Raw genomic sequence first — 25,487 nt, forward strand, 5'->3', positions numbered from 1 at the left:
TCTTCATTTTGGTTCATTTTTTAAAGGTATCCCAAAGTTACCTCTAGTAGACAAATATGAATTCATGTTTAGCTACTTTAAAAGTCACTTTTTAAGGTAGCCCAGAATTACCTCCTCTTTTTGGGGCTACCCTTAAAAGTAGCCCAAATTTACCTCTTTGTTTTGGGCCATTTTTAAAGGCATCCCAAATTTACCTCTTTGTTTTCGGCTACTTGTATGTGGTTTCCCAAATATACCTCTTCATTTTGCGCTACCTTAAAAAAGTAGTCCAAACTTACCTCTTTGTTTTGGGCTACTTTAATAAAGTTTTTGTGACGTTTTTACTATCCTGTATTTTGTGAATGTGAGTGCCATCAGAAGTTTGCGTGTCCCTTTAAATGCCTGAAGTTCTTGGACACAGCTTTTGGCAGGAAAAGCAGCCGTCGTGGAACTCGGGAAGTGGGGACTGCCCGTCCACAGCACACAAACACAGAGGAAGGAAGCATGTGCTGTGGACAGTGATGAAGGCCGAGCCATTAGAGCCAGGAAGCCTCTGATAGGAACTTCCTGTGATGTCACACATGTATGGAAAGCCTGTTTGCCACATGCATGATACTGTATACACAGAGTATACAATATATACACACACACATCCTGCACCTCCTATGCTTATCTGACGGTCAGTCAGGATCATGTTGTGGCAAACTGACTCCTGAGGTCATTGACTTGTAATGACACCAAGAACACATATGCAATCTGCACACATTGTGTAATCCCAGTGTTGTTATTCCACTCTCAGGCTGACGTGACTCATTCTGTCGGATTAGGCAATTCAAGGCAGTTTGTTGCTGTTTTGTTGCTTTATTGATGTTGGATCACACACACACATTTGCTGCACACTTGATTGCAAAAACACAGTGGAGTTTGGATGAAAACTGTTGCATAATTGAAACACCAGGGGTTAATATTGGTTATTGTAGGTGTCGGCTGTAGTAGAAACAGTGATTTCTTCACAATGCATGAGTCATGGGCATTTCAGTACCTGCTGTTTGTTGCCTTTTCCGAAAACTGCCACATTTATTATTCCAGCTTGAGAAGGAAATACTATGAAACAAGGGTGGTGGCAGAGAATGGAAGGATAACACTTTCCCACCACTGATCAAAATATGTCCATGTCTTTATTCTTTGTTCTGATGAATGTTTGGACTGAAATGTGGCTTTGTTGTGTCAAATAAGCAGGGAAGGTTATTTATTTTTCTGTTTAACTTTTGATATTTCCACTGTGGAAAGTTGCGTTTGATGCTATCTGGCTTTATGATGATGGAGACAGCAACACTGTAAAATAGATCATGAGATTGACAGTTATTGTTAAGTTATTCAAGCACCTTTTGGTGTCGATGATTTCTGCACAACTTCCTCTTCACATTAAGCTCGTCTCCTGCTCACCAGCTTCATTCAACTTCTACATCCTGCTGTTTTTCTTTGTCTCATTGTTTCTCTTTCTCCTCACCCTCATGGACTGCTTTGGCCCCACACGTGTTTTTGATGAATAGCGTATGTATTTAGACAGGAGGTTACACTTGTTTACAATTTGCAATCTGGACATAAACACTGTTTAAATTGTGAACACAAGCTGGAGATAGATTTGAGATTTCTTAGTTTTTCTTTGGAAATCTGGATTAAGTCTTAAATTTCAAATAACACTCAAAAAATGTATAACTCAACCCATTATTTTGCAATTTATTAAATCTTTCAATCCATTTCATGCACAATATTAATCCTTTAACACCTGAGCCTCAAAATTTCTGCCTGTCTCAAAACCACAAGCGAACCATGTGGAGGTTTTATAGAATAGAATAGAATAGAATAGAATAGAATAGAATAGAATAGAAATTAATTTATTTATCCCAGAGGGGAAATTCAGAGGTTGCAGCAGCAATCAAGAAAACAAAAGTAAGAAAGTGTATAGAAAGTGCAAAAAGGTCCATAAGAAAATAGATGATGACAGCTTGTCCATCATTGTCCAGTTCAGCCAGCCTCCACCTCCACAGGGTCCAGGACTGAGCTTCTTCAGCAGTCTGTTCAGTCTCTGTCTCCTGGATCCTGTCTGCTCACAGCAGGTGAAGCTCTTCCAATGTGGCGTTGGTGTCTGGTGTTAGCTCTGTTACCCATGTCTGTGAATAGCACTATGCTACTGTGCCTTCTGGTATTCCCTCTGTTGCTGGGTAAGAACGGTTAGCTTGTCCATCTTATTGGAGATAGATCTTACGTTCCCACTAACGATGGATGGAAGAACAGGTTGATGTTGTCACTTCTTAGCTCACACCTGAGAACCAGCACGTCGTCTTCACCTCCTTCTCCTCACCTTGTGGGGAAACATCAGGCCTTGCACCAGTTAACATTGATAAGCTACAGGCTGCAAACAGCTGAGTTCACATGTAAACAATGCAGCCATGGTTACATGTAGGATCTCCAGACAAACACAGGAGAAAAAGTAGTAAAAATATCACCGAAGCTACAAAAAGTTTGGTGTCCATGACCAACAAATGAGACATACAAAGTAATGATCAACCCCAAATGCAAAGATGACGAAAAAAAAGACAGAAAAAAAATACAAGAAATGGACAAGGCAGGGTGGAGCTGTAACCATATAACCCGTGAGGATCTACTTTTTGGCATTTTTGGACAAACTCAGCTCTGTTTTTCTATGCTTTCCTTTTGTTCACCTGCTCTGCACTCTGGGCTTTTCTGAGTAAAATTCCAGCAATGACTACATATTGGCTCAAAGAGAAACATCTTAGCTTTCAGAAAACTATTGGATATTTTCCAATTGTGCAAACCGTTCAGAAATAACGGTAATTCAAAGTGCACTTGCACAAATGTGTTAGTGCAGATAGATCCATAGTCAAGGGTTAAAGAGAGAGTATAATGGTTTCCATATTCTAAAAATGCATATAAATCCTGGACATTCATACTCATTGTGCAGATTATCAAACAAAGGAGCGGGCCTCAAACACCAAGGTTTATCCATAGCTCCAACCCCAACAGGCCTCCAGAGGGCTGGCCAATGAGAAGCAAGGTGTCTATAAGGGTTTTCTAAAAACATCAGTGAGAGAAATAGGGATTTTCTTAACACACTACAGGGAAAGAAAAGCCTTTAAAGCATAATACCCCTTCTTAAAAACTTTCAAGCTCCAAAATTTCAGAAGTCAAACCTCAGTGAGAGCCACACACAGAGCTTAGACATGGAGTGTCAACTTGTTCCAACTTTTAACCCAGATGTCAGGTAAGTGAGGTGTTGACTGCAGGTGAGTATCACTCAACCTTTACCCCGTAAGGCTGCAGGGTTTTCAAGAATATTTATGGTATTTTTTGGTCCAGGTGAACTGTCTCAGAGTGTAAACATTGTTTCACAGAGTATTTTACTTTAAAATTACCCTGAGCTCAGCGCTCAGGCTGCGAGGTGTCTGAGACGACATTCCTTCAAAGGGAATGTCAGCAACCAGTTCCCACAAGAGCAAACATCTGCACCCCTGAAGGCTCCACCGTGACTCCTGACCCCCTGAGAGCTGCTGGCAAGCTCTCATTTATCACTGCAAAATAACTCCTGTGTTTTTTCAGCAATTTCCTTCATTGGTAATAATGCTCACACAGCTTGCATACCCATAGCTCCTTTTTACAGCAGGTTAAACACTGCAACACAACACAAGTCGAGGAATCCCACCTACTGCTGCTGTCTTTGTCCTCACAAAGCCTCTTTTACATCACATCGTGCACTTTTCAAACATGCCTGCCCTGTCATAAAACTTCAAGCAAACACTTGACAATGAGTAGTATATTTTTACAGCTCCATAGATCATTCCAAAGGGGCCCAAGTACGAGTGTATTTCCTCCGGTTATTACTGTGAAAATGACTCAGTTTGTGTGCGCGTGTGGGAGCGTCTGACTGTGGCTTTGTTTGTGTGTTCAGAAAAAAGTTCAGAAATCAAACAAAGCTGAAGGAATTCATGTTAAATTAGAAAGAATGAGAAGAAAACTGAGGCTATTTATTTGAGATACAATGAAGTTGATCAAATTTTAATAACTGTGACCCTAGTTTTTGGATTACTTTCTTGACGAGTCACCACTCACTGATTTTGACAGAAATCATTTTTTAACACAGAAAACAAAGACCAGTTCTGTCTCTACAGCTGGGCCATTCCAGCGCTCCTCAACTTGTTTTTTGAAAAAACAATGGAAAACTACTTACAGGTAATGTCATTGTTACTCGTATCTGGAGATAACAGTTTTTATTGGTTTAATAAATTATAATAAAATGTCACCTTTATTTGACTTTAACCTGCAGGCCCAATAAATATCATGCACCCCCAATCAAAATAGAGCCAGGGGAGTTTGATGGGGATTGGCGTTAAGAGCAATATAGATTGGTGAAAGCATAAAATCAGTCAAAAGGTATTAAACAGATTAACTCTGTAAAGCCTGCCCCCTCCCAAAATAAATAAATAAATATATATATATTTTTTTGAGAACTGGTATTCTAATGTTGATAAGATAGAGGTCTCTAAAACCTATGTATCAAATATGATACATTTGGCAATTTAGGGTTAAAGATAGAAAATAGTTTACCCACCATTTTTCACCCATTTTCTTTTACTCATTTTAAGCTTATTTTTGATAAGCCAAACCTTTATTTTGAAGGACTAAATCTGTATAAATAACAGGACAAAGCTTTAAAAAAAGAGTAATAATAGAGCACAATGACCTGCAAACTCATTAACCCATCACTTATTCACAATAGAAGATGTACAGTATATTAGATGTTGAGATATTTTACCATTTTATGCAGAAAATTTGCCTGTTTTGAATTTGGCACCTTTTGAAAAAGTCTAGATAGGGCAATAAAAGGGATTAAGAGTAATTTGTTCTCATTGAAAACATCTTGAGGAACATTTTGCCGCTGATTGGGTAGACTGACAAAAGATCAGCAAGCTGACTGGGTATAAAAAGAGCATCTTAGAGAGGCTGAGTCTCTACGAAGTAAAGATTGACATAGGACCAACAGTCTGTGAAAAAAATCATTAAAAATGTGTGAAATTGTGAAAAAAATCACTTTATTTTTGCTGCAGACGAGAACTACTCCAATTCCATTTTACCCTTGTTTAATGGTGTGTGAAGCTTCTGTCCACAGCTCTGCAATGCAAATATTATCATATAAGATCAGACAGATCAGTGATGCAGACACAAAGTTAATGTACAGGTATGTGCATTTCAGGTTAACGTGTTAACTGTCATAATTGTTGAACAGAGCTCCATACAAATGCTGTTTTGTGCTTTGTGCATCATCGGTGGATCTTTGTGTCTTGTCCAGATAACATCACGTTTACACACATTAACTGAAGCTGCAGGGTTGTATAACCATTACTATAATTAGATGAATATCTTTAAAACCTGAGTCAGAGACTTAAAGTCACTCTGATGCAGCTGGTAACGCCGTCCATTCTCTTCATTCCCACCTGTCAACAGCAAAGTTAACTGAAGTCACCACTTCATACGAGTTCGGCCCCCGATCAGTCAGAACATACCTGTTTATAAGTGTTTGCTCGTTGCCATGACATCGAGAAGAGTGTTAACGAACACACCAGTGCTGCACACACTCTATTGGCATGTCAATTAGATTTCTAACCACCAGGTGCACACACACACACACACACACACACACACACACACACACACACACACACACACACACACACACACACACACACACACACACACACATAGCACGAATCCCTTCGATGGTATTTGGCGTTCTTTAAAGTGTTACAACAGTATGCAAATTCTTATGCAACTGACACTTCCAAGATGGCTGACGTCAGAGAGAAGCAGGTGTTTATGGGCTTTACACACACACACTCACACAGATCTCTACAGACTAAATTACTGACCTGCACCTGTGGCCATTGTTTAAACACAGCTGTCTTTTTCAGAGCATCGTATATAAACTTGAATTTCAATTTTACACTTTCTTCCACTTTTCATTAAAGGGCCATTTCGCAACATTACATGGTAGGTTTTACATTCATAGAGCTGGTAATCATTTTATCCAGTCATTACAACATCAAACATTTGAAATATGATCAGATGGACAGATGCACGATGTAGCATTAGACTCCAGTGTGTGTCTTCTTCAGTTCACCTCAGGGACTGTTTTAAAAAAGCTCCCTAAACACTTGGAGCTTCCTCTTTCTCTGATTGGCTAATTCTTATACTGCCTCCATGTTTGGGATGCAAACCAAAAGTTTAAAATGCAAGAAAACAGCATCTTTTCTTAAAGGTACAGTGTGAGGAAATTGAAATATTCCATGAAATCTAGAAGTCAGATTCGAAGCCAAATCACTGCCACGCTCTTGTCCTTTAGCAATGACACTACGGTGGTCCAAAAGGACAAGAAGCTCCTGCAATGCATGATGAGTATGATTCTTGATTTGTCAGATAAATACCTAACAATCCAAATTCTGGTGCACATAATAGCATCCTCTCTCCTGTAGTTTTCATTTTTCAACCTTCCAGTATATTCTGGTAAGTTTAGCGCAGCTACTCACTGAAAACAAAGACATACATGTCACTAAATTTTCCAAATCTAATTTCCAACTATAGCTAACAAAAACAGACGGATGTTTAGATTTGGGAAACTTCACGCAAATTTGAACATATTAGTTTGGAGTAGTTTAATTTTACACGGTGGATCTCAAAAGATGACCTCTCCCATTTTAGCCCTTGTTAAGCAGATTAATGGTGACCTTTGACCCCTCAACCTTTGAGCTGAGATACTGGCTCACACACTGAGTGTGACACACTGAAACAAAGTTACTCCTACATTTGGCCACATGAGAGTGCACTCTAAGGCTGCGTGTCAGTTCATGTCAGTATGTCTGTGTGTGTGTGTGCCATCTGCCACCAGTGTGTAGGAGCGACAGAGTGGCAGTGATCTGGTATCAGTTGACTCTCTGCATTCCTGCCCATAACCACATGGTGTAACAGAGTCTCTCATATCAGTCAAACAGCCAGCTGAGCCCTCCAAACGTGCTGTTACACCAAGTAAAATCCTCATTACAGGTTACATCATAAACACAGATTTTACAATATTTACTTTTATGGCAAAAATTTTATTTGGAGACACTTGCAGTTTTCACTCACTATTGTAAAAATATTAACAAATATAAGGGTTTAAATTTTATATAAAACCTTGAAAAAACCTAATAATTTTACCTGTTTTTCTTTGTTAAAAACCCTTGAGGTGAAAAATTCAGGATAATGACGGTATCAGAAGAGACAGATTGATTAAGAAACACAATGATACTTGCACAAAGGTAGTCTAATTTTCTACAGATCAGCTAAATTAAGAATCTTGGGCTTTTTTTAATGTTCATTTTTGTCACTTATCGATGTGGCCTTTTGTTGTTTTCCCATGTCAGAAAGTCGCCTGTCTCCAGCACTGCTATTTTGGTGGCACTCATACCGTCCAAAGACATCTGTATTTACCTTATACTCAAAAATCTTACAAAACTCCTCAATCTTTAGCTTAAAGTAGCTTTAACAAAACACACACACACACACACACACACACACACACACACACACACACACACACACACACACACACACACACACACACACACACACACACACACAAACACACACACACACACACACACACACACACACACACACACACACACACACTCACTAATTGGATTCCTTCAACATCCTGCCGACTAATTACAGAGGCGTCAGTCCTGCTGTGTTACAGCTCACCCTCCATACCATAACAAGGAGGATGACACTTTGATCCCAACAAAGAGGAAAAAAACATCAGCAGATAGAGAAATAAGGGAAAAGAAAACAGGAGGGTCGTTAAAGTTACAATAAAGATAGTAAAGAAGTAAAACGTTATTTTTGTTCCCATTTTATTGGTAGATATGATTTTAATAGCTATTTTTTTAACCAATTAAATGTTCGTTTAGAGACAGTTCAGATGTATATATTTTGGATTTGTGTCTCTCCTCAAACTTTTTTTTACAGGTCCACAAAAAGTACAATGAAGCCAATGGAGTCAGGAAGAAAGGGATGTTTTATGTGACAGTAAAGACGAGAGGAAGAGAGGATGAGCAGCACGAAGGCAGGGATCAAAAAAGAGGAAGAGGTGTTTTAAAATAACATGTGGATTCATTCAGTTGTGACATAAAGGACACAGGAGGGGGCAAGTTTGTTTGTGACTTTTCAAATATCCTAGATTTTGGTTTGTTTAACTCACAAACATTAAACATTGAAACACATTTATTCTCATACTTGAACCATGCAGAATGATTATGAATTTATACATAACAGCACAAACAGAACAGGTCAGTAGCTCACCACAGGGTAAAGGGTAAAGGTCAGGCGCTGTAAAAGCGCAGAACAGAAGGGGTATTTATGTGTGTGTGTGCATGTGTTTGTGTGGTGATAACAGCCTTGACCCTGTTTCCGTCCATGTCAAAGTTCACCTTCTGCATATCTAAACACCAACCATGTCTAGTTGTGAACACGGGTTGAGTTTTTTTTAACTGTTTGTTTGCCATTAAATATAATGAGTCCATTCACTGACATGTCCAACACACACTTATCACTCACACACACAGCACATGTGAAGCTAAAGCATGTTAACTGAAAAACACAAACACAGGATGAGATGTGTTGCTCCTGATGGGGTTTGAAAAATAACTACTAGAAAACTAAGATTTAAAGGGAAAATAGAAAATTTAATGGCACAAATGAAAGAAAAATGCCTTCATGGTAAGCCTGAGAGGAAAAAAATCTTGATATTCATCTAGTGAGTACAGAGCAGTTTCAGAATAATGCTCCTCGGGATAGAAATGCAAAGACTTTGGATGTAACCATTTACAAAACACAATATCATGAAAAGATTCAGAGAATTTTGGTACAAAAAAATCATCGTTGGATAGTTAAGATCTTTGTGCTCAGACGACTCAGCATTAAAAAAAAACAGCATGACTCTGTAGTGGAAGTCACCGCATGTACTCGAAATCACTTCTGCTTTTTCTTCTTAACCAATGATTTAGTGGCTACTTATATGTCTATAACTGTACAACATTCACACCAGGCAACACTCCCAATTTCTGTGGGAGTCTCCTGTTTCTTAACCCATTCTCCCATTGAACTTTGTAATTTCTCCTGATTTTTCACGTTGATACCACAGACTGTAGAGTGGACAGCGTGGCCCCGCCATTTACCATTGTACGGTTTTGAAGCCAAAATACCCCGTCACAGGGGCAGCCATTGAAGTAGTAGTTGAGCCGGGTGACAAAAATTATATATTTTTTTCTTTCCAGAGTCTAATCACTTCTTGACTCTGCCTCCTGACACATTTTACAATCCCCGAAAAAATACACAAGAACGGCATCTGCCTATCACTGTTAAACAAAACGTAAAGCCTCGTTTTTAACCTCTTACAACTAATGACAATGAAACTTTTCAGAAAAAAAAGAGGACTTGAATGCAAGGCAGGAAAATGATATACTCAAATCACCACAACAATTGGACGCAAGAAACATTTCTATGAGGTGTATTAATTTTTTAAAGTTTAACCACAGCCCATCAGGAATGATTGGAGAGCCAGATTTTTTGACCTATTCTGCAGCCAGCCACCTGGAGGAGCAGTTTTCGTGGCAACCTTACTTTGAGCTGAAATGATTGATACTAAAGGCTTGTCCATAAGCATAGGGGTTGGGTGGTGAATCTCCCACTTTGTCAGAGTCTGATGTAGCAGGTATGAAATGTTAGAGCGACTGGACACATTGTCTTGAAAAGTTTTAGATAATTTCAAGACAGGGCAAATTTCCAACATTGCTTATTCACTTTTATACCTCAGTCTCATTTTATCATGTGATTTATTCCACTTTTATCTCATCTTATTGTTACAACGCCCCTATTTTCTTGTGCAATACATGTAAACAGCAAACGTCATGTGCAGGTGTGTCAGCGTTTCGTAAAACTTTAATTTCTGCTGTCCACACAACGACAAAATGGTGTTTTACCTTGGAAGAGCCACAGTGTGACAAAAAAAAAACATTTTGAAAAATGTATTAGCGACCGAAACAAAGATTCTTGAGAGGAGTTTTCTCCCAAGCCAGCCCGAGGCTCAAACTTTGCAGAATTTCAGAGCTCAAATCTTTAAGAGGGTAATAACTCAGACTCTCCTCTGCAGCCAGCAGGCCGGAGAGATGAAACACAACCCCCACCTTTGTCACTGCCTTTCTTCCCTGTCATGCTGACTCCTCTTCTTTGTGTCCCTATCTGTTTCTCCTCATCTGCTTTTCTGCTTTCTTCCAACTCCTTTGCCCCAAATGGCAGTTATATAAAAGCCAAAGAGAAAGATGATGCCTTCAGGCACAGAGAGAGAAAGAGACAGAGCCATGGAAAAAATGCAGAAAAAGAAGCCAGTCGAGCAGTGAGACGGACGGCCAGAGCAATGGACAGACAGACAGTCACTAAAAATAAGATATTCAGAGAAAAGCAGCCCCACTCCTTGTCAGGCTTCCTTTCCTATTGGCTGTTGGGTGAACCTATCAGAGTCCAGAGGAGGAGCACTTCCTGTGGGCTCCAGGGGGGCCTCCCATGTGGTTTGCTGCATGCTTGTGTGTTAAAGTGTGTATGTTAAGTTGGCGCTCTATGTGTGCTTTCTGCAAACAGTATTTTGTAAACATTGGAGACACGTGCATACCTGTACGTGTGCAGGTACACACATAGTATGTGTTCTTTGTGTGTTATGCTGGTGTGTGGGTATGTGTACATTTTGTACCCTGGACCTTTGCCCATGCATGGTTGTGGATCAGGGAATTGCAGGAATGCAGACTTTACAAGAGCTCTGACTTTCTAGGAAGAGTTTTATATGTAGATCCCATCCAAACAGTGGGCACAGAAGGGGTTTCTTTGTCCTGATGATAACTCTACATCTGAGATGTACAAAGCGTTTAGAGTTATGTAATCAGTTGCATGATTTTTAAATTAAGTACGTACATGCTACACACCCAAAAAAGTGCTTTACAGACTTTGGTGACTTCATGACTTTTCCTTTTAAACCATTACTTTTCTTTCAGTCTTTTTTCTACATTTTTTGAGCTTTAAGCTGAATGTTGTGTGCTCAAATAATCCTCTTCATATTTATCTGATAAAAGTCTTGTCAGTCAAGTTAAGTTTGCATTTTTTTTCTTCAGTCTTGTCTTTCCTGTTTGTCATGTCTGCTTTTATTTTATAATCACGTGTACTTGTTTCTCTTCACTTCACTTCCCACCTTGGTGATTGTGATCCCCACCCCTCAATGTTTCCAACTGTGTCCCACGACCTTGAATATGGGCCCTTTCATACCTTGTATGAAAGTCAGTTTCTCCCTGTTGTTCGTTGACACTTTGCTCAATTAGTTTAGTAGTTTTTAGTTTTCAGGATTCAGGCTGTGATTTTGTTTTGACACTTTGTTTTAATTCTCTTAAACATAAATAATTTATGTTGGAACAACCTAAAAGTCGTGCTTTGGGGTCTTCCTACGGATCCTTGTCAAAAGTTTTTCATTTTTATCTTCTTTTTTTTTTTTTTTTTTTCCGTTGCTAGGCGCTGCCCAAGTAGCTGCCTGTTGCAGCAGCTCTCTCGTCTTCGTCAGATTCTTGTAATTTTTTTCGTCTCTTTTTCGTAATCTTTGTTTTTGGAGTGGATCATCACTTTGTATGGTTCATTGTCGGTCACGGACACAAATTTTTTTGTGGCTTCGGCGATATTTTTTACTACTTTTCTCCTGTGTTTGTCTGGAGATCCTACATGTAACCATAGCTGCATTGTTTACAAGCGAAATTAGCTGTTAGCAGCCTGTAGCATGTCAATGCTAACTAGTGTAGGACTTGATGATTTCCCTTGAGCTGAGGAGAAGGAGGTGAGGACGATGTGCTGGTTCTCGGATGTGAGCTGGGAGGTGACGACGTGGACCTGTCCTTCCATCCATCGTTGTTTGGAATGAGGGATCTCGCCCCGGGGGATGGACGAGCTAGCCGTGCTAATCCAGCGGCATCGGGCTGTTCACGGACGTGGCTGACGGAGCTGACATCGGACGCCGGCCCCACATCGGAGGAGCTTCGCCTGCTGTGGGCAGACAGGATCCAGGAGACAGAGACTGAACAGACTGCTGGGGAGGCTCAGTCCTGGACCCTGTGGAGGTGGAGACTGGCTGGGCTGGAGAGTGGTGGACGAGTGGTGGACAGGATGTTGTCATCTAATTTCTTATGGACCTTTTTGCACTTTCTATACACTTTCTTACTTTTGTTTTCTTAAATGCTGCGGTGACTCCTGAATTTCCCCTCGGGGATAAATAAAGTATTTTCTATTCTATTCTATTCTATTCTATTCTATTCTATTCTATTCTATTCTATTCTATTCTATTCATCTTCTTCTTGTACAGTTTCAGTTTTAACTTTTGTTTTTTCACGGTATTTGTGACACAGTAAGAACCTGAAGAAATCTTCATCCCATGGTTTAAATTTACTATGACCACTAACTGCTGAATTTTTTAACCCTGAATGAAGTCTTGCTGAAGTTTTGAAGACTTCTGCAAAAAGTTTTTCTGCTATTTGAGCTCCTTTAGTGTGCTGAGGTTAGTTGGTCGCAGCTGTTCACTACATTTATTTGGAAACAATGATTAAGAATGACGTTTATATATGTCCTGTGTGTTATTACCGTTTTAGCCAAAAGCTCAACTGGGCCTGCATTTAACTGAAGGTTTATCAAAGGCTGTAATCCTTGAACCTCACAACAAAATGTTTAAATTTGTGACAGGACTATCTCACACTTTTTGATGCATACATCTTCTTCCTGTCCTGCTGTTCAGGTCTCTTCAGGTTCAAGGTCAGGAGATCTTGGCAGGCTCTGCCTCCAACACAGCAGGGGCCAGGGCCCAGACCTTTCCTGCCTCTCTTTCTTTCTGAGCACAGGTTATGTGCCCGAGCCTTTTGCCTGACTACTACTCCACCTGCATCACTCTTATACAACAAACCCTTTCTAGCTTCAGCTGTTTTTACTCTGCTCTCTGCAGGGCCTTCCGTTCAGCAGCCTTTCTCTTCTCCTCTTTACTTTTCATCCTGTTATTACACAAGGTTAGGTCAGGTTAAGTTATGCTTGGTGACGTTACGCTATATTACATTACATTTTGCTAGGCTAGGTTACGTCACGTTACATCAATCAACGTTAGGTTAGCTGCAGTCATGTTATGTTGGTGTAGATTAGGTTATAATACACCAAGTTAGGGAAGGTTATTTTAAGTGAACTCAGGTTAAGTTAAGAAAGGTTAGGTAAAGTTAAGTCCTTTAAAATTAAATTAGGTTAGGCTACATTATTTTAAATTAGGTCAGGTTAGGTTTTGTTAAGTTATGCAAAGTCAGGTGGTGCTAAGTCACGTTAAGTTAAGTCAGGTTTGGGTAAGTTAGGTTAGCTTAAGTTAAGCAACGACTGGTGAGGTTAAGTCAAGATAGTTCAGATAGATTAGGTATGGCTAGTGATTTTACATCATGTTAAGTTAGGTTAGGGTAGGCTATGTTGGGTTAAGTCATATTTGGTTAGGTGATGTTACAACAAGTCAGGTTAGGTTAGGGTGGGTTGGGTTAGGTTAGGTTGGATAAATTGCACTAAATTAGATAAGGTCATGTTATGTTACATCATGTTAAATTAAGTTAGGGTAGGTTACATCACGTTTGGTAAGGTTAAGTAAGGTTAGGTTGCATTACTTAAAAAAAAAAAAAAGTTCCCAAATTTGCAACAAGAAACCTAAACAAACACTTGTATTCCCATAAGGCGTTCTAACAAGATGACGTGCTTTAAATATCAGCGATGTCCAATCGTTTTTTGTTGTTGTTGATGTTTTGTCAAATAAAGTTGTAAAAAAGTTAGATTTGTTCTCTAAATGCTGAAAACAAAGATTAAAATGATTTTTTTTAACCCAGAAATAATGAAGTAAATCAGTAATCTAGTTGAAACAAATGATGTTTATGATCTTTGTTACAAAAAACTAATATTCATAACAGCATGTCATCTGTGTATTGCTTTAGTCTGTTTCTAAAACAAAGGTGTTTTACTGCCACAGATCTACATGCGAATCATTCATTGACCTGAACACAGAGGGACGCTGGTTTTCCTGCATGGTTCTGTTGTTGTCTCCTTCACACACTTCAATAATGGAAAGTCTACCTGACGCAGTGATCTAGATTCAGCTGAAAGTCTCATGATGTATATCCTGGTCTCAATATTCAGACAGAGTCCAGCTTTCTGGCCTCCTTTATCATAAAACCTATGTGCAACTTGAAGTTCTTGGCAGGTGTTTAGTAGCAGTTTCCTATAACTTATGTGTCTGTTATTGTACATGAAGCAGACTTCATTGTCCTTGGCTCAGAAACATGCCGTGAAAATAAACTTTTATGGTACTTTTATTGACTGCTACCAAGTATCGGTTTGCAGCAACAAACCCTTAAATCTGCTGGAGACGAGATGCCTGGAAAGTGAGAGACCAAATGTTGTAGCTATGTTTTTAACCTTCTAAAAGAAAAGGCAACAGATGAATAATACGTAAGAGCGATGTGACTGATGATCTGAGAAAACAAAAAAGAAACATTTTCTCATTCCCCAGATGTGGAAACTGAGCCAGTTACTCCACTAAAAAAAACAAACACAAGTTCATAAGAGCTGGGATTAGTTGGGATATTTTCTATTTTGCTTGGTGAAATGTTAACCTAAATTGGATTGGTCCATAAACTGTGCTCATAGTATTTTTTGGATGTGATTTTTAGCCTGTGATGGTTTCCACTCTAGAGTTGTGTCCATTTTAAAGCAGTGTGACCAACCATATATCACCATATATCAACCAGTTTCATTTATCAGCACTGACTCTTTCTACAGAGACTTATCCAAATCTTTTCAATATGATAATGTGGTCTTTCCACCAATGGGTCCAAAACTTTTAGTTCCTATAAAAAGATTGCCTGAAACTACTTTTTCTTCTTCACTTGTTGTTAACGTTAACCGTGCTTTTACCATGCAGCTACTGTTTATTTGCTGACCAGTAGTCTGTCATTCCCCGTCCCTCGCCTTGATCAGGAGCACAGCTTGATTTGATTAGTCCACACTGTTAATCTACTTTCCTGTAATGGAACTAACTATGCACCAATGTATATACTGCTCATATTATCATGCATGTTTTCTATGTTTTTGTGTCTAAGTGTGAATCTGCTGAAAACCAAATTGCCCTTCAAGGGGCAAATTAATAAAATGAATGAATGATTGGGTAAATCAGGCCAGTGACAGTTTTAGAAAAAAAGAAAAGTAGTTGCAGTACACACTCACACCAGTAGAGGGTGGTAAGTCAAAAATGAAGGCCATTCCGCATAGAAGGAGAAGATTGCAGGGTCACTCTTTATACTGTAACACTGGGAGCTGACAGAGACACATTCACACTATCAGGCTCAAAGAGGGCAATTGTTAAGAAGTTGTTAAACCAAGCCAATCACAGCGGAGGAAAGAAAAACAGTGTGCATGCTCAACCAGTCAGAAGTCTTCAGCTTGCAGGCCCTGCCCCTATAAGTTTGTTGACTTTTAGAAAACACTGCCCCCCAGACAGGACCAGTTTCAGGAGTAAGTTTATGACCAGAACTATTTTAGACCCTTGTTTTTGGGGTTGAAATTGACATAGTTCCGGGAGAAAGTTCCTGTGGTCTAAAAACAGCTATATAGTGTAATATATGAAATTAAAGTCAAACTCTTTGCAATTTCTGTTGTTGTGAAATGTGTTGCAAATGACAAGGTAGTTTATACCTTTCATGAAACATTTACATTACGTTTTAACTTGTAATTTATCTGTTGCAATCTTTTAAAGTAAGTGAACACTTTGGATGACCTGGAAATGCTCAAATTCTGTTTTTATTAACATTTTTTAGATTCACTTTTTATGATACAGGGGTTGTAATTCCAAGCTTCTGAGGGTTAAATGTCTAATGATGTAAACAATGCTCCAACACTGACCTAACTGTCCTGTTCAACAAAGGGTCAAATATTCATCCATACAAATATTTTTATAAATTAAGCTAAGTGCAGATTAAGTGTGTAAAGAGCATAGCCAGTATATTTTAAGTCAAATTACACAGAGTGAACACACATGGCTCATAAAACCATGAACAGGCCTTTCCAGTGTTTTGATTGTGCTTTGTGCGTATGTGTGTTTGACTGTGTATATGTGTGTGTTTTGGCTGCCTGCCAAAGCCCAATGTTGATAAAGTGTGGCCACATGAGTCCCCAGTGAAGAGAAAGATGGAAACAAGCCAGAGAACTCTATGTCCATACCTTTTCTCCCGCTTTCTGGACGTCTGAGGCAGCTTTTTCTTTGTAACTTCCTCACCTCCCTCCCTTTCTCTCTCCTTCCTCCCCTTTTTTTCTGGCCAGTTCTCTCTATCTTTCTCTCACACACACACACACTCAGAAAAACACAGACCTGCGGTACATGTGTTCATAGTGTTCTGACGGCCTTAGATTTCTAGGAATTGCTTCATACTTTCTCGGAGATTAACCCAGTGTGGATCGAGCTGTACCGGAGCGGCCTGTAGATTTCCAGCACAAATATATATCACACATGTAGCGCTTTGATGTGGATCACAGCATCACGGCAGCTCAATGTTATCCACAGTGTGATGTTTAATTAGAATTAAACATTTGGATAAACTGTGAGGTGCACTCTATCTTTAAATACCACTGAAAACATACTTGTCCTCTTGCGCAGAGTACCAGCATGTTTTGGTTTTTGGTTTGCGGCCACCCTGAGAGTCCAGAGACAACAGTGAAAAAATGTCATCATCAACATCTTGTTTCAGATATGATGAGAGGTTCGTAAGAATGCTGTCAGTGAAGACAAAGTGCACCTGCTGAATCGCTGACTGAAGAGGAAGAGAAGGATGTAAACAGACCAAGCCGACCTGTAATTTTGTGGCACTGTTGGTTTTAGCTGGTTACAAACTTGCAAAAGTTAGCACTGTCTGAGTATGAAACTGTTACAAAAAGAGATGACATCATCTCAAAGTTCTGTTTCCTTCCCCTTCTGTGTTTTTCATTCTCCTCAGTTACTAAACTACTTCTATTATCGATGTTTAGCAGCTTTAAAAAAGTTGACTATTAAGGGTTCATTTTCAAAATATTTTAAGATGCTCAAATGTCAGGCATAATAGTGCAAAGTGGTTTTAAAGCAGAGCATGTGTCAGCATGCTAATTTAATAATTTAATAAATCAAATCAAATTCTATTTGCAGAGAGTTCTGGCACTAATGTTAAACATTTTTGTGGTATTGTCATTGTGTTTTTAGATAAGTAAATACATAATGAAGAGCAAACAAAGTATTTCTCTCTAATTTTGCAAACTTTTCTCATCTAATGGTATAATGCATCGGTCATTTTTATGTATCATAATAGATATACAGGGTAACACAGTGGCCAACCCAAACTCGATAGAACTGGGAATATAAAATCCCATTCACAGTTATCTGGTTCAGAAATACCCCTTTTCCGCTTCTGCGGAACCCCTAAAACAAGCAATGTTCTGTATAGCAACTCATTTCCCATTTAAATAAAATAAAAGTAAGTAAGAAAATGTTCAGAAAAATGTAAAAAGTTTGTTCGACATTACAGGGATTAGTTTGTGGGTTGATAAAGGTCAAATTAATTTGCAGGTTGGGGTTAACGTTAGCAATGTTAGTACAACCATCCTCTTTCCACCTCTTTGCGTGTTATCTTACACTTGCTCATGGTGGCTACCTCTTATTTAGCCGAACCTTATGAAGACCAAAAATAGTATGGTTAGATTATGACTTTAGATAGACACTGTGATCATATTATGAAAAAATCATTAAATAAATGAATAAATAAAAATAAAAAAAACTTTCTGTGAGCTGAAAGGAAAAAGGAAATGTTACATGTTTATAAAAGCAGTGTTGGCCCGCTAAGATGCTGCAGTGTTGATAACTTACAGTAACATGCACATTGTTGGAGCTCTGTTTGTTTTGGAGCAGCAGAGCACATTGCAGCAGGCTGAGGTCATACAGCACAGTGTGTACATAATATGCACTGGACTGACTTTATATACGTGATCTATGTCTTCCTGAAACACATCTCTATTTCTTTGCAGCCTGAAGAAAAACAGACGGCACAGATTCAAACTAACAGCCTTGAGTAAAATGATCCTTTCGTGGAGAGAATACTTGGATCTATAGCTCATTATGAAGTCATGCAGTGTGTGAATCTGCAGAAGAACAGTAATTATATCAAGAGAAAGTTAGGCTTTGACAGGTGCTATGAGTCATAGATGAAGGCTTTATGTAATGATGTTAAAGGTTGTGCATGCACGCACACGCACACATACACACACACACACACACACACACACACACACACACACACACACACACACACACACACACACACACACACACACGCAAACAAAAGTATAATTTTTTCCTTCCTCTAAACCTTTCATCTTAACCTTTTTATCATGATTTTGCAAAGAACGAGTCATAATTCAGGCTCAACACACAAGTAGACAGACTTAATTAAATGCATCAAAGTGTGACTCTTTCCAACCATGGGGAAATCAGCTGCAGTTATGATAAATGAGCCACAAAACGACAAAAGTCTCTGTTTTCCAGCTGCCAAAGCTAGAGCACCACCTAATTCCTCATGGAAAACAGCAGCATGGCTCCTGAGACTCAATTTAGTTTGATGAAACAGACAATCACAGTTTAGTGTGTCATGTTCAGCTAATACTGAAGCTAGATTTATGTTTTGAGCTGTCAGATGAAATTTGTTTGTTCTTGACTTGGATGAAAACTCTCCCTTTAGTCAGACTGTTGGCATGGATTTTGATGTAGAAATATAAAAACAGAAAAAAGCAATGAACACGTGATTTTGCTGCGTTCTGCAGTGGAAATGTTGATCTTTGCTGCCCTCTTCTGGTCTTTTTCACCCAACTTCAAGTCATGAAAACTACTGTGGTCAGGAACCACATGTGATTAAGTTTTCTTTTCATCATTGGCTCACGTGTTGGGATTTCATTCTGTGACATAGAAACATTCATTGCACATGTATGGTGGCAGATGTTGCTGGTGCAGGGAGGCAACACTATATCAGTGTATTTGGTATTGATCTTTAACTGCCAGGAATTCTGAGCTTCATGAAACATTTCACATTGGCCTCCACTACCACATCACAATCCATTTATTCTGATTTATGGAAAATGAACAAATAAATTGACCTTTCAAGTAGATTTTCAGACTCTTTAAAAGTTTGCTTGTCATGTCTGAAAACCAGACCTATCACCTGGATTACATTAACTCTAATGAGATATTTTGGACAAGGAATAAGACAAAAAATCCTTTCTAAGTTTTGAGGTTTTGGAGTTTAAAAGCTTTAAAGAGGGGCTAATGTGATTATTTAGGCTTCCTTGTAAGACAAGACCACTCGTAGTCACTTTACATGATTTACAGCTAGAATAAAATTAAAAAAAAGAAAAACAATTATTCTCACACTAGTGTTTAGGAAAACTCTTATTTCAGCCTCTTTTTAAAATGCATTGTTGTAGCTACTGTCTCTTTAAAGTGATACTCCGGGATGGAACAAGTTGGGTCCTATCACAAGGTTTAGGGCTGAAATTACCCCTACAGCAGTGTTTTTGTGCAGCAGAAGCCCAGGGTGCTCGCACCAAACACCCCCTCCCTGCTCGTCAGCCGGTTTCCTCTGCACTCAGACGAGGCCATATTTTACTTGACCAAAAACACAAATAAACGGACTCCCACCGAAAAACTCTGATATTGGTCTGCATTCACGCTTTATTTAGAGAATTTTCAGCGCGTTACATTCACACAAAAACACAGCTAAATAAGGCTCTATTTCTTATTGTGTCTCTTCGTCCTGGCAGACTACCTGCGTTTGTTTATATCTGGCACGCCGCATGCGGACTTAACACTAAGCAGCGAGCGCCTCGTAGCCAGCTGTGGCGCTGCAGTGGAGGTAGCGCCGTTTTACGACATGATGAGAACTAGAGCCTTATTTAGCGGTATTTTTGTGTGAAAGTGAAACTAATAAAGCGTGAATACTGACCGATATCAGATTTTTTCGGTGGGAGTCCGTTTATTTGTTTTTGGTCAAGTAAAAATTGGCCCTGTCTGAATGCAGAGGAAACTGGCAGACGAGCAGCAAGGTGGTGTTTGGTGGATGCGCCCTGGGCTTCTGCTGCACAAAATCACTGCTGTAGGGGTAATTTCTGCCCTCATCCTTGTGATAGGAACCTACTTGTTCCATCCTGGAGTATCACTTTAAGGCTTCCTGCTCCACAAACCCCCTTCACTCTAATTGGCAAGCCTTCTGGAGGCTTGTTGTGGGCATAGCTATCTGTAGACCTTGGTGTTTCGGCTCATCCCTCCATCGTGTCATGCGCCAATGTGGAAATCTTTATGTGATGATGTCATCATTTCAGCTAGTCTTGTGCCGCTTCTGGAAAAGATCAGTTCACAGACTCAGAAATTTCTACAACATGAATATGTAGCAACTTGAAAATCTGCACATTTATTATAAACACACAGCAGTGATGCTCTAAGTCCATGTTTAAAGTATGAGAAAGCAGAATACCCCCTCTTTAAATACATTTAAATGTATATAAGAATAAATACTGTTGATCAATAACAACAGAAAGTTTTCCTGTTTAGTGAATGCAATAAAAATGTAAATAAGGTTAAACCAACTGGTGTAACTGTGTTGGAGACAGGACTTTAAATCTGTTTTTCTGTCTTTCAGGGAGGTTCAACCTCAAACCTGAACATGAACCTTTATGCCACCAAGAAGACAGCAGCTGAGGGCATGCTGGACATCGCTCTGTTTCTGGCAAACATCACACACATGAAGACAGTCATAGAACAGGGGGCTGGATACAGGTATGAAACGTGTATGTGTGTGTGTGTGTGTGTGTGTGTGTGTGTGTGTGTGTTCATGTCTCCTGAATTATCACATTCATTGTTTCCTGAACCGTTTTCTTCGTCCTCCTCAGGTACTACGCTGCTGTCCTCACACTCATCTCCTTCTCTCTGGTTCTCCAGATCGTAGCCGGCGTCCTTATCATCATCATTGGTGAGCCATTCACATCCCAGCATTATTGATCTGTGAGACATCCATCCTTATTCTAACAGATCAAGTTAACACACTAATACACTAATGTAGTTGTACTATGGGCTTAATTTCAGTTGCACTTTTGTCAACTTCGATTTTTGGAGAAAGCAATCAGATATTTCATAGATCTTGAGAAAAATACAGGAATATGTAATAAAACTATTCTTGTAGTTTGTTACTTTTGTTTTGTTGTTGTCTGTGGTATGTGTGTGTGTGTGTGTGTGTGTGTGTGTGTGTGTGTGTGTGTGTATGTGTGTGTGTGTGTGTGTATGTGTGTGCATGTTGCAGCTCGGCGAGACCTCAATGAAGAGGCCAATCAGAAGCGCCTGGACAGCCTGAACAACTACGCAACCATCCTCATCTTCTTCATCTTTGTCACCAACATCTTCATCTCCGTCTTTGGGATGGAGCGCACCGGCCTCTTTGCCAGGATGCATTTCTGACCTTATGACGTAGGGATTTGCTTTACTAATTTGGAAGAGGAACAAAAACAAACCAATGTCACACGGAAGAGTGTGACTTTAAAGTTTTACTCAAAGTACTAATCCATTACAGATCCCATGCTCTCTGATGTCTCAAAATGACTTTATTTAGTATGAATGGACCTGCATAAGGCACCAACTAGACTTGTGTGTGTGTGTGTGTGTGTGTGTGTGTGTGTGTGTGTGTGTGTGTGTGTGTGTGTGTGTGTGTGTGTGTGTGTGTGTGTGTGTGTTTGTATGTGTGTGTTTGTGTGTGTGTGTGTTCATGTGCAGCTCGATGTGAGCTGACCCTCCTCCCCTCTTATCAGCGCTTGTTAAACTTCCTGAACAATCTGCTCACCGGCCTCTTCTTCCTCACCTTCATCATCAATCTCATCAAAGCCGCGTTCGGCACACAGCGCAGCTGCTTTCTTCGCTGGTTGCTGCAGAGATTTATTCTATGAAAGACTTAGTGAGCAAGGTTCACACTGAAGGTACATCTATACTCACAAAGTCAACACTAACACACATGACTGTGTTTATTTAAAGCCCTATAAATGGTAAAAGCTGCAAGAACTGCAAATCAAAAATACAAACAGAGGCAGCCAAATCCTACATGATAATTGTGCAGCTTGGTGTTGTAGTCGCAGTCCAATAGCTCAAATTGAGTCTTCAGTCCTCAGTGTTCAAGCAGGAGCACTAAAAAAGTACACTAATTACAATAAACAACATAATATACTAAACAAAACAAACATAATATATATACATAGGCCTATATTATATTTTTATTTAATATAATATAATATAATATAATATAATATAATATAATATAATATAATATAATATAATATAATATAATATAATATAAGTGTTATTATTGATACAGAGACAAAGATTCAAGTAATATTACATTTATTAATATTATATAACAAATATAAGACAACAAACATATCAAAGTGAGTTCATGTTCTAGTAAATTATTGTTGCACTACATTCAAATACACCAAATCACATTAAAGCCTAATAATCAAAGCTTAGTTCATTTGAATTATTTATTTATAACATATTTATTCCTCTTTTTCATTCTAAATCATTCAGCCAACTTTTATTTATAAAACACCATTCCTACAAATTAAATGCTGTTCAAAGGGCTTTACAGAGATTGAAAAGAATTCATTTAAAAATGTAAAAAATGAAATAATGTCAATAAAGAATTTAGAAAATAGACTGATGTACACCTAAAGCAATAAAATGTGTATATTCAAATGGTTTAAAAGTTGACAATAGGTTCAAGCGTCAGAATAGTGATAAGATCATTGTTATAAAGGCACTTCAATTCCAAAATGCTTTATTCATTAACAAAAAGAAGATTTCTGATAAATGAGTCAATAAAACATTGAAATAAAGAAAATTGAAGTTCTAAATAGTTCTGAATAGATTGCTCTTTGATTTTAATTCTTCACACTTTTAACAATCTCATTGCCTGCTTGTGCTCCATCAACCAAAACTGTTGAAGGGAGTAAGTAGGAAAACCAAAATAGGTTTGAAATGTAATGTAAAAAATAGAGTTTTAAAGTCAAACTGCAGCAGATGGTGGCTCCTTGTTGCTCGGGGGCTGTTGTAAAAATTTTTTGCTGCATGAAGAGATTTTATCTGTTGTTCAGAATTTGTTATTTCTAATTCAATGGTAATTTCTTTATCCTAAGTGCAGTCAAAAAGTCATAATGCCCAGACGGAGGCTGGAGGGCGACTGAATGAACAACAGTTTGTTTCTTTGTTTGTTTCTTTGTGTTACCAGTGAGTTCATGAGTGTATGAGCATGCATGCATCACCTGTCAATGAGTGCCTGTGTGTGGGTGTGATTGAAATGTTTGAAACCGTGTGTTTGTGTGTCTGTCTGTGTGTGTATATGTGTCTGCGTGTGTGTATGCCTGTGTGTTGCAGCCCGCAGGGACCTGAACGTGGTGTCCAATCAGAAACGACTCGACTACCTGAACAACCTGGCCACAGGCGTCATCTTCGTCACCACAGTGGTCAACTTCTTTGTCAGCTTCTTCGGCTCCAAGAGGACTGGCTTCTTCCGCTGGATTCTGGCTCGACTTCACTTCTGAAACACAGAAAACTATATAATACACACACTGAAAGACGTCAATTTAAAACTGATATTGAGTTTAAAAAGAGGACGCACATGTACAATTTTTATTTTTTATCTAAACATGACATCTTCTTTTACCATTCAGGCCTTGAAAATGTAATTTAACTAAAATATTTCCTTTTAACCCTCTGAAAATCCACGTAACAACAAATCTTTCTTTTCATATCATGCCCAAACCAAAATTGTGGACACATTCCTTTGTCTGTATTTATACCTGTTTCATTGTTTTTTCAAACGCTTTTTTGTCTTTTAAATTGTAATTTTATAATTTTTTTGTTTTAAGTAAAAAAAATGTGTTTAATATGAGATAACAAGAGCAGACATAAAATTAGGGTCCAAATAAAAGACATCCATCTAACGTGTACATGAAAGCAGAATAAATGGATTAATTTGAGTTGAGACCGTGATGTTTGATGTGTTTTTTACAAGTCAAAGAACTGACATGAAAATTACCTCATACCACAAATGTGTGAACCTTTTCTACTGTGTATTTCTGTGTGTGTGTGTGTGTGTGTGTGTGTGTGTGTGTGTGTGTGTGTGTGTGTGTGTGTGTGTGTGTGTGTGTGTGTGTGTGTGTGTGTGTGTGTTTGCCTCTTAGGTCGTCGGGATCTAAATAACCCCACCCTGCGGAATCGTCTGGATTACCTGAACAATGTGACTACTGCCATCGTCTTCGTCACCACCGGCCTCAACTTCTTCATCAGTACCTTCGGCATGCAGCGCACTGGACACTTCCCCTGGCTTATGATGCGCATTCACTGACACACATGTACACACATTCACATTTAGACTGCTCAAACTAACAGATAAAAATATAATGTATTTTTACTTATTTTATCCACTTTTGCCATTATTTAATTACCAGTCAGCATCCTACTGCATAATTTTTAACATTTTCCTTTGAAATCTATGTACAATTAAAATACAGTAAAGTGTATTCTTCAGTGTATCTGTTAATAATGTCATTAAAGAAAAAGAAAATATGATTTACATTAAAAAGGACAGTGTAAAATGGCACTTTATGCATGCCTTGTATAATAGGATCCCAAGTGGCAACTTCTGCTGTTGAAATAGAAACCAGTTTGGCAGTGGCCGAGCTACACTTTCATTCTTGGGGTGGCCAAAGGGTGGCCATGGCCATTTCAGGGGGTCCACAGACTGACAATAAATTGTTTCTCGAATATCAATTGTTTTTGTTCCTCTTTTCCAAATTAGTGAAGAAAATCCCTATCATAAGGTCAGAAATGCATCCTGGCAAAAAGGCTGTTGCGCTCCATCCCAAGAAGACGGAGATGAAGATGTTGGTGACAAAGATGAAGAAGATGAGGATGTTTGCATAGTTGTTCAACATAGAAGTATATTTAAGTTTAGATAAAGCACATAGGAGATGAAATCCGTGTATGTAATTTGTATTTTATTGACAACATACAAAATGTTCAGCATAACTTCACAACAATTTTTCAACAACTTTTACATAAATGAAAATGCACATGCACACATATAGCTACTCACACTCATAAACCTGCGAAAAGTTTCTGTACTTACTCAGTACCTCCCAGTTACTCAATCTTGCTCAGTTACACCCTCACATAGTTGCAGTTACTCACTCACATA

The 25,487-nt window shown here is 38.8% G+C and overlaps 1 protein-coding gene across 6 annotated transcripts in view; it reads left to right on the forward strand.

Annotated features, from left to right (window-relative positions):
• LOC141810593 (ninjurin-2-like) overlaps positions 1-25,051 on the forward strand; it is a 41,687-nt gene extending 16,636 nt beyond the window's left edge. The window contains exons 2-5 of one of the 6 annotated variants that reach the window (XM_074698286.1): positions 20,889-21,025; positions 21,139-21,218; positions 21,546-21,709; positions 24,472-24,595. In XM_074698286.1, coding sequence (XP_074554387.1) covers positions 20,889-21,025; positions 21,139-21,218; positions 21,546-21,700 — 372 coding nt within the window. In that variant the 3' untranslated portion in view covers positions 21,701-21,709; positions 24,472-24,595. The other 5 variants (XM_074698285.1, XM_074698287.1, XM_074698282.1 and 2 more) reach the window with 5 other exon arrangements.
• The last annotated feature ends 436 nt before the right edge of the window (positions 25,052-25,487 follow it).

Source organism: Halichoeres trimaculatus, unplaced genomic scaffold (genome assembly GCF_033239565.1).
Source record: "Halichoeres trimaculatus isolate MK-OKI-2021-1 unplaced genomic scaffold, fHalTri1.1 fHalTri1_scaffold_21, whole genome shotgun sequence".
Lineage (NCBI taxonomy): Eukaryota > Metazoa > Chordata > Actinopteri > Labriformes > Labridae > Halichoeres > Halichoeres trimaculatus.